Source organism: Stegodyphus dumicola, chromosome 8 (assembly GCF_044657685.1).
Source record: "Stegodyphus dumicola isolate Sdum_Otavi_A_Nest chromosome 8, ASM4465768v1".
In the NCBI taxonomy this organism is placed as follows: Eukaryota; Metazoa; Arthropoda; class Arachnida; order Araneae; family Eresidae; genus Stegodyphus; species Stegodyphus dumicola.
In genome coordinates this window covers 20537543-20548594 of record NC_140775.1, presented here as the reverse complement: position 1 = coordinate 20548594, position 11052 = coordinate 20537543, and the positions used below count along the sequence as shown (strand labels likewise).

At 32.7% G+C, this 11052-nt stretch overlaps 2 protein-coding genes across 3 annotated transcripts in view; one reads left to right on the top strand and one right to left on the bottom strand.

Moving 5' to 3' along the window:
- LOC118180047 (acetylcholinesterase-1-like) overlaps positions 1-11052 on the top strand; it is a 320676-nt gene that overhangs the window by 160588 nt on the left and 149036 nt on the right. The window lies entirely within an intron of this gene.
- The window catches only part of LOC146995685 (acetylcholinesterase-1-like), an 80209-nt gene continuing 75265 nt past the window's right edge, over positions 6109-11052 (bottom strand). For both annotated transcript variants that reach the window (XM_085821638.1, XM_085821640.1), the window contains exon 3: positions 6109-8937. In XM_085821638.1, coding sequence (XP_085677764.1) covers positions 8568-8937 — 370 coding nt within the window. In that variant the 3' untranslated portion in view covers positions 6109-8567. The remainder of the gene's footprint in view (positions 8938-11052) is intronic.

Genomic DNA, 11052 nt, shown 5'->3' with positions numbered 1-11052 from the left:
TTTGCCTAGAACGTCTATTAACCTCGTTTTGTCATTTTGCATCGTCCACTATAAAACGACGTTTAACTTTTCAAATTGTTGCCACCAAATATTAGAGCCCTGCGTTATATTTAAAGAAATCAATTAATAAAGAATCTGCATGCTATGAATATATGTAGTATGTTTCTCTCATTGTGAAAAAATAATGGTACCTAGAGACATCAAATTTTGAATAACTCCAGATGCTCTCGAATATGGGCATCTGGAAACCCAAATTTGGGAATCTGGAATTTATTTTATTATTTTTTTTTCATATTTTGAAAACTTTAATGAGTTTTTGATTAACAAATTAAGCGATTTCAAAGCAAGCAATGGCAACACTGCACGAAAAGAACCGTTTTTTATCTCCAGCGTGCGAGACTGTGTAACGGAAAATCTAAAGATATGCTGTTTTTAAATATTTTGTGATATTAGTGTCGAACTGAATTTTATGCTGGGGTCTTGGTACCTTTTGAATGATTTTTATTTAAGAACTTTCACCTACTTTTTATGAATAATATAAAGGGTTTTTATAAGACAAAATGATTTTAAGCTGAAAAAAATTTTTTGCTAGTATTTTTTTTTAATTTCAATTTTTTTGAAAAAAATTAATAATTAAAAATTCTTTCTTCTCCTACAATGTTCGATGTTTTTGCCCAAAAATTGTTTAATGTATTTATTAGAGTGTTCTTAATAAATTTAAAGACTCATTTTCTAATTAATGAATTAGTTTCTGAGAAAAAATAAAAAGTACATTTTTATATAAAAACTTAAAACAAATATGATCTCAATCCCAATTTCACTTCCAATAATTCTTCTTTCCATTATTTACAAAACCCATCCTTGTTTCTATTAAGTACATAATTTTAAATAATCAGTAAAAATATTAAATAATTTAGTTTCTACATAAATTGCAAGCTTTTGTTTAAAACCTTATCTGGCTAAAAATATTGCAAAAAATCATTAAAATGCAAGTAGAATTTTGCTTTACCTGTTATTTTTAAGCTTTCAAAACAATTTTAATACATGAATTAATTATAATATATTTTATGAAAGTTTTATAATCAGTATTAATAATGATAATTTGTCGTTTTATTCATTTTTACTTCCTTGTACGAAGTAAAAAGGAAGTATTGTAATCGCGAAAATTTTCAGGCATCATATTTCAACGAAAATATCCATTTTGACCGCTATCGAATGCAATTTAACGATGTTTTTGCGTGACATCTGTAAGGTCAGAATAAAAGACTCGTTTTCCCCAAAAAAATTGTAAACTGATTTAAAATGAATGCTGAAGGGAATTTTCGTGGCGTCTGCGCGTACTTACGTATGTACGTATCTCTCATAACTCAAAAACGAGTAGCCCCAGAACGTTGAAATTTTGTATATAGGACTGCTATAACATCTAGACGTGCAACCTCGTATTTTATTTGCAATCGGCCGCACCAAACATATGTCTGTAAACCGGCTCAGGGTTCTTTACTCTTGTATGTTTGTAAGTTGTGCATTTTTTGCTTTAAAAATGATTGAATTATGTTGTTCTTATCTTCCGGTTAAGGTTTTTATAACTTTAGTAAATCTGCATGCAATATTTGTGGAATTATCAACAATTTAAAAGTTGTTTAAGTGCAGCTAAGCCTAATTATTTTTGCGAGGGCGGGCATGTTTGTTTACATTTCAAGCTTGACAAAATAACGTATTTGTGGCCAACTAAGCTTCGCAACAACAAAGATAACGCCTTCTTTTATTATTGCGAATTAAATCATGTTTAATCCATTTTGGAATTTATTCGAGGAACAAGTGTTTAAGATTTATTTCGTAATTTTTAATATAGATATTTTGAGCTTTTATGTATTTTTGCCTTGTCGGGAAGCGAGAACTGAATTAATCGAATGAGAAATGCTAAATCGGCTATGAAAAACTGTTTCTTTTCTGTTTTGTTTGCTTAATTTCTTTTATACATCATTTTAGATTTATTATAGTATTTGAATAGAATATGTGGCAACGATTAGATAATTCTTCCGATAATATAAATTTATATGCATTCTGAGTTATGAACTAAATGTAACGCTGTTACGTGAACCTAGCGCCAGAGTGTCGCTATGGTAACAAATATAGTGAATTTTAAAGAGTGCATTTATTCTATTGTGGTTTATGCGCTATCGACGAAGTATATTTAATTCAATCCACTAAGTTTAAATGAAATGCAAGAAAAATTAATATAATTTAATATTATATGCAGTAGTCATGTGGTGAACACATCAGATTTCTTCAGAAAGCAAAATTTGAATTTTTAAAACAATTTATTTAAAACCGTTCAACAGCATATGTAATTTCTTCTCTTATTTCAGGCGTATATGAATTGCATTTTAAGTTAATTTAGGTGTATTTTAGTTAATTAAAGTGTTTAATGTTTGTTCCAGCACTATTTCAATAATGCTGCCGTCAGTAACCTGATCACTTTCATTACACCACCTCTTTCTGTTCGTGTCTTATCACAAATAATTCAAGTTTTTGAATAAGCATAAAAAAGTTGACACGTAACAATATTTGTTGAGTTCAATATATGTATATATAAACTTTTCTGAATAAAAGTGAAAAAACATTTTTTTTCCAACTTCAATTTGTATTTAAATAAATCAATTTATACACATAAACAGAGTTTGTTGATAGTTGGGATGATATTTAATTACACTCCTTTTCATTAACATTGATTTTTAGTAAGTTACTGAAAAAAGTCAAGTGTTAAAAGTAAAAAAAAAAAAAAAACTCTGATGTGTACACCACATGACTTCCTTGTACGGAATATTAAATTATACGCTTTTTTCTTGCATTTTATTTAAACTTATTAGATTGAATTAAACCTACTTCGCTGACAGAGCATAAACCACAATAGAATAAATGCATTCTTTAAAATTCACTTTGTTTACCATAGCGACACTCTGGCGCTAGGTTTACTTAACAGTATTATATTTCGTTCATATTATAACTCTGAATGCACAAAATTTATATCATTTAAAGAATTATCTAATCGTTGCCACATGTTCTATTCAAATACTATAATAAAGCTAGAACTATGTATAAAAGAAATTAAGCAAACAAAACAAAAAAGAAACAGTTTTTCACAGACGATTGAGTATTTCTCATTCAATTAATTCATTCTCACTCACTAGCGAAAAGGCAAAAATGCATAAAAACTCAAAATATCTGTATTAAAAATTACGAAGTAAATCTAAATTTCGAGGAAATAAAACGCTTATTTCCTCGAAAAAATTCAAGAAAGGATTAAGCATGATTTAATTGGCAATAATAAATGAATGCGTTATCTTTGTTGTTGCGAAGCTAAGTTTCTCTAGATTGGCAACAAATCCACTAGTCTTCTGTTTCAAATGTAAACATCAATGGCCGCCATCAAATTAGGCTTAGCGGCACTTAAACAATTTTAAAGTTGTTGATAATTCTAAAAATATATATACAGATTTAGTAAAGGCATGAAACCCTTAACCGGAAGATAAAAACAACATAATTCAATCATTTTAAGGCAAAAAGTGTACAATTTACAAACATATAAGAGTAAAGAAACTGAGATCACTGAGCCGGGTAACAGAGTGGATATATTTATAAATATATTTATATACGTTTGGCGCGGCCGATTGAAACCAAAATACGAGGTGCACATTTACATGTTATAGTAGTCTTATATACAAAATTTCAACGTTCTGAGGCTACTCGTTTTTGAGTTATGCGAGATACGTACGTACGTACGCACGCACGTACGTAGGTACGTATATACGTTCGTACAGACGCCACGAAAAATTCTTTTCAGAATTCATTTTAAAGCAGCTTTTTAGTTTTTTTGGAGGAAAAGAGTCTTTTATTCTGTCCTTACGTACAGATATCACGCAAAAACATCGTTAAATTGCATTCGAAAGCGGTCAAAGTGGATATTTTCGTTGAAATATGCTGCCTGAAGCTTTTCGCGATTACAATACTTCCTTTTTACTTCGCACAAGTAAGTAAAAAAAGATATTTACGAATTGGTTGCTTGCTTGAAAAGAACAAACTGATTTCTTAATTCATATTGAAATATTAAGCATGTTCTTTTCAGGTGTACAAAGAATTTATAAATTTTGCTTTGGCAGCAGTCCGCTCATCAGCCGAGCTTGCCCGTTAGTAAGTTATTAAAGTCGATCTTTTAACTGAGTACAAATCAATGTATTAATTTAATTTGTTCTGTAGTTGTTTATTTATAAAAACAGGTTGTTTTATTTTGTAACACAAAAATTAAACCTAGATATACACTGACTACCAATAAGTATTTAGACACCTATGCAAGTGGAGATATCTGCGGTCCTAAGGTACGTTACGGACTCCGCCGGTATGTATCGTGTAGGAAACTGCATCGGCTTTGGTCGCATGCAAGATGCCTCGCAGTTCGGAGCTCTCTTATTTCGAGAAAGGTATAATTATCGGGTATCACAAATGTGGCCGATCCGTAAGGGACATATGTAGCGATCTGAAGTACCCAAAATCGACAGTGGCCTATGTGATTAAGAAGTGGAAGGTGAGCGGTGATTGTCGGAATGTGCCCCGAGTCGGCAGACCAGCGAAACTTGGAGATAGAGACCGACGAGTGCTGTCGAGAGAAATTCGGAAGAACCGCACCCAACCGATGGCCCTCATCCGCGAGGAGTTTCAACAGGCATCCGGGAGTATTTATTCAATGAATACCATCCGTAAGGAAGCACATCTGCTTGGTATTCATGGTCGTGCTGCTGCCCATAAGCCTTTGATCACAAAGTCCAACCGCGCTGCTAGGTTAATGTGGTGAAAAGCACATCGAAACTGGACCGTAGATCAATGGAAACGGGTTCTTTGGAGTGACGAATCAAGGTTCACCCTTTACCGTTCGGATGGCAGGGTCTGGGTCTGGCGTCTACCTGGAGAACGTCTCCTGCCAGAATGCATTGTGCCAACAGTCAAGTTCGGCGAAGGTGGAATTATGGTCTGGGTGTGTTTCTCCTGGTATGGGCTGGGACCCTTGGTCCCCTTCATGGTAAGCTCAACACCGATGCCTACTGCACTATTTTGGATGACAATGTGCTTCCTACGTTATGGCAGTTTTACGGGTTGGACCCCTGTTACTTTCAGGACGACAATGTCATGTTGTCATGTTTCGACGTTAACCAAGGTATGGTGCCAATGGAGTTCATCGAATGGACTGGCCTGCCCAGAGTCCAGAACCCTATCGAGAACCTCTGGGACTCGTTGCATCGCCGAATTCAGGGGTGCACTACCCGTGCAAAATCGGTGGAGGAACTTCTATGTCTTCTCCAAGCCGAGTAGAAGAAAATACCTCTAGCTATCATAGAAAGACTTGTGGAAAGTATGCCCCGGAGAGTCCACGCTGTACTTACGTCTCGTGGAGGCTCTACCAACTATTGATTTTTAATAAAGTTAGTTTTTCTTTTCTATCACAGGTGTCCAAATACTTATTGGTAGTCAGTGTACAAGTGTAGCTTGGTTTCCGCTGTTTGTTTGTAATACATTTCAGACAACCGGGGAAAAGATTTTTCGCTCTTTAAAAATTCATCACCCGTTATTTACTACAGTAATTTTGATGTAGTTAGCAAAACGAAAATTTCTCTGGTATTCCCAATAACCATAAATGCAAACTATGAGCAAGTATCAAAGCTTAAGTATGTTGCAAATTATTTAAAAATATTGAGAAACAACTCTCCTTCCCTACCACGGCTGGCCCACTAGCAGCTGAGAGATAAAGTTGCTGAACTCTGGTAGTTCTGTCCCGAATACCGCCGAATGGACTAGTCGCATGGACATTTCCTTATCTGTAACATGTATTTGAGCCAGTTTCTACTAGATATTCCTCGAGAGCTTTGCCACAATTAAGTAAACTAAACCAAACTACACCCTTCGTTGTCTGTCTGCGTGAAAACTATAAAAAAAACCTGGCGTGAATTAGTATGCTTTTTTTTTTTTTTTTTTTTTTGCTATCATATGGAATGGAAATTTTAACAGTAAATTATTCTTTAAAAGAATTTGCTGATTTTTTCAGTAATACTACACACATTTAACAAAATTGAACAATTTATTAAAAACACACAAATGCAATAAAACAATCAACTTACAATATACTAGTCAATCAAGTTGTATCAGTTTATTACACGCAAAAAAATCGGAATCAATTTACAAACAATCAATGTACATATAATTAATGAATATTTACACTGTAGTTCGGTGTTTTGAATAAGTTGCTTAATTTATTAAGAAACTTAAGAAAGCTTACATTGTGCTTTATGTGTATCAGAATAAGCCTACGTTTACCAAATTGCAGCTAGGACTTCATTCAAACAAACTTCTATTGAATCTCGACAGTAAATATATTCAATAATATTTGTAATTTTATTTGATAACAAGATTCGGAGCTCAAATGTCGTTATCCCTTATTGATTTTCGCCCTGTGGTCAGTATTTAAAAATTTCTTCTATTTCTGAAAATTATGATTGGCTAAGCGTAACAGTGGTGAAGAAATAAATGTCAATTGTGGTTTGTATATATGACATTATGGCACGGTTTCTGGGATACCAATCTGTCTCCAATGATTCGGCTTCCCACTAAATCGAAGATGATAATTAAGTATCATTCCTGATCACACCGAAAATGAGCTCTATAAGTATTTGATTTATTTCGTAATGTCTATTAACTGCAAGAGGTAAATGGTTTAAAATACTGGAAATGTTATGCAATTTTTGTCTTGCAGACGGAATTTTAGTACAGTTGTTTAATCCATATTCAAATGTGACAGCAAAAGCAGAACGTAGGAAAATGACAACATAATTATAACAAGAAATACATAAAACTAACAGTGGCGCAATGCAAGTTTAACATTAAAAGAAAAGTTTTACTAATAATATAATACAAATTTAACATTGAAAATACAACACAAATTCAACATATATTATATATGATATCAGTTTAATACTAAAAATATAATACAAGATGCTAAAACATAAATCGAATAGGGTGTGGCAGGGGAAAAACCTAAAAGCATTAGTGTATTCAGAGGCAGGAAGGTGCTACAGAAAACATAACCACGCCTCCATAGAAGCTGTGCACTCACTTTCCAACCCTGACCCAGAATAATCCGTCAATTTTCGACGCACTGGAACAGAATATAAGCAACGCCATCACCACCATCCAATGGGAAGAGCTATAGCAAGTCATACTGAATGTGATTCATTGGACCAAACTTGTGCCTAGACCATGATGGTCAACATTTCCTGCAGTATGGAAGGAATCACAGGAGTAGGCTTATCTTTCACTTACTTGAATAACACTGCCTTAGAATTCATGTGTTTTGAGTTTGGTTTATCTTGAACCAACTGTTACAAATTTAACGTAAAAAATACAGTGCATTTATACTTTACAAATGAAATGTGATGTTATTAATTATTTAAGCTACCATCCAAGTGTGCTAATATTTGGAGTTGGAGTATTGAAAATGTTGTTTCAAAATGTTGTGAAGTTTGATGCTGGTCATCGTACCTTCTATCTAGCCATGCTGCAGTATTTGGTTTCTTACACCATATTGAATACAAGAATATTTTTGCATACATTTCAGAAGGATAGGATATTTTAAATTCTACAGTAACTGTACAGAACGTAATAAAAGTTCATTTCCAAGAGAAATGAAGTGGATCTTTACAGTATGAGTCTTACCTCACTGGATTCATTTCTTTGGGATCATTTTGGCAAAACTGATTCAGAATGCTGCTGATCCGAAGCGGATCTGATTAAGGTAATATGGGACTTAGACGTAATATTCCTTTATTAATATTATTTTATATTGATATTGTAATATGGTAATTTTTATTTTTTTTATTTTTGTGAGGTATGAGAAATTTTGGATTATTCTGAGTCTTCCTAAAATTTAGGATGGGCCTATATGGTAATCAGAGCTTGGCCTGTAAGATATTCCTGAAGTTCCCAGATTAAGGCAGGTTCGAAGAATATCCCTGTTTCATATGCTACACTGTAATAAAGCACACTCAAAAACTTCACTTTTCAGAATTTTTGGTATTATTTAGATAACAAAGTTGTTCCAAAGCACATTCCGCAACGTTATGATACCGTTATGCATCAACTTCACCCTTAATTCCACCAACATAAACTTCATCGTTATATATCAGTTATCTTATATTTTAGAACCCTGTTACTGGATTTTTACTGAGTCTGTTTTTTTTAATTCAGTACACTGTAATGAATCTTTGTAAGTATCAGGTAAATTCGAAGGAGGATATAAACTAATTTTCAGTCCTTTTCGATACATTTCGTCGAAACGTTACAACTCAACAACATTGCAGTTAAGACATAAGGAATAATGAACACATGAAATTACAAAATTTCAAGTTTTAAGATATACCAGTGTATACAGATATACACTTTTCTAATAATAGCTTTTTAAAGAAAGAAATTGTGGATAGCTGAGGACAAGAGATGATCTGATTCTTATTTGGAGAACATCGAGTTCATCTCCTGAGTATAGTATAAATGACTAGTTTCCCTCTTTTCTCCCCCAGCATTGTTGAAAAATAATTAGCGTAGACTAAAACCCACATCATGGAAATTACTAAACAACTAAATGAAGGGAATTTGCCATGTGCTGAAGATAATCCTATTAGGAAGTTATTATGTGCTGAGGTGAATGCGGTAGAACGTGATCCACGCACTGCTTGAATAACATTTGCATCGATAACAGACTTGAAACGATCTCTCCAAAACTCGCATCTGTACCTGTCTGGTCTGAGACGTACACTTTCTTCAACATCGATGTCCAAGTATTCTGGTTGTTCAAATGTGAACTCCGGCCATCTTAGTGTTCCGGGAATATTTGGATTGCTGAAAGAAACAAAATGACTTTTCAGTGACAGTAATATCAAGCAGCTTATGTGAATAGTGCAAAACAAAATAAATTATCTAAGCTTACCATAAGTGTACTTCCCAATACCATCTTAACCACCGTTATTTAAATCTACCTACCTTTCGCTCTCAGTGGCCCTTCTAAGAACGTTTCGCTACTAATTTTGAGACATTTTGTGATCCACAGCGTTTACCGTTAACTTAAAATGAATTTTATCTTAAAAAGAAAGGTTCATTTCTTGTCATATAGCACCATTTAGGTTCGTCAGTGACAAAGGATTAAACTACTAAACTCTGGTAGTTTCCATTCCTTATTTAGTTTTAGTAATGTCCTGACGATGGCTAAATTCCAGTGTTGCCAGATTGTGCGATTTTTCACTATTTTGTTACTTTTAATAAACTTGTGCTACTAAATTATGTTAATGCAATTTTGCAAATTTTCTGCTCCTCCGTCATTTCCTTGTGCTACTTTTTGCTACTTAAAAACCAATTTTTAATACTTCATCAAATTTATATATGTTAATGATGTAGCTATTCAACTTAATTTATGATTAAAACTAATAATTTATTTATACTTCAGCAAAAGTTCATAACACGCACACCTGCCATCATAGACCATGAGTACATGTGTAGTCACTACCAGCAGTAGTAGCTGGTATTTTTATGTGTTTTATTGATCACTTTGTTTAATATTGTGATAATCTATAAGCAGGATTCCAAAGTTAAGTCATATTATATACTGTGCTAAATAAAATATGAATTATGAGTACCAGGAAGAAATTCAACTCTACTTTTCAAAATACTTCGCTAAAATATCCATATTTGAACTTTAGCTAGAAAGAATAAAAACAAACAACACAAAAGCTTATTACAACTCACATAATGTGAACTGAGGGCACATAAAATTGATTTAATGAATCAATTTTTGAAGCATAAACCAAACTGTATATTTGAAACGGTGGTATTAGAGTGTCTTCATTGTAAATCAACCGCAGATGTACACTACGGGAAAAAAAAGGGGTGAGAAGTTTTAAATTTCTCGTCCTACTGGTCCGATTGACAAAATTGTGTTTTTCATGTCTCGAAAGCGCGACTTAGGATATATATTAGATTGTTCTAATATATTGGTATTTTGACACAAAATCGGACTTTTCTGAAATGACATGCCATTTCGTTTTCAATATTTCGTTGGTGCAACATTTACGGAGAAATTCAAAAATTTATCTTGGGGCATTTTTTCAGTTTGCGCCAAGAATAATTCACTTGGCGAACTTCTTAATTTATGGCAACCTATTTTCCTTTCCTGTTTTTCATTGTGGACGAGCGGAAAAAAGTCATCGTTCATACTTTCAAATAATTTTAACAAAGTGCGTATTATTGTTTGGCGTTATTATCGCTAAAAAAAAGATGCCAAATTTCAAAATGCTCCAATATATATATTCATGTATATCTTAGAAAGTTTTAAATAAAAAAACTGTAATTTTTTGCAGATATGACTAGAAATACAGAAATACATCTACTTTAAGATGATTTAAAAAATTTTATAGGTTATAATACAAATTTTTTTTCGAAAAATATATAAAAAATATTTAAAAATACAACTTTAAAAAATAAATTACAAAATATGTGCGAATTATATTTGGATTAAGCCTAAATTTCGAATTCTGAAAGAAGGAATCAAGTAAGTTTAATAAAAAAGAGATATTAATAAATATATATCAAATTCAATTAGCAATGGGGAGCTAAAATCATGAGAGCTAATGTTTTAAAAACTAATCTATAGATTTTTGTAAAACTTGGCAGTTTGGCATAATTTGAGATGTAGAATCGAAATATGGAAAAAAAAGGCCTTGCCTTGCGCTTTAAATTATCTTGTGAGTCGTTAGGCTAATCTACCACATTTTGAATTTGTTCATCGTTACGTACTTCTGTTAAGCCAGAATTACTTGGCTTGTGTAAATCGAAGTTGTGTAATTGCTAAGTTTGTGTTCTAATAAAAGAGTTTTATGCACACTTCTTCTGACTTTTGTTTTGTTTCACAAGCTAGAAGATAATTCTTCAATAGATTTTTTTCTATAGTGTATGCTTCTTATG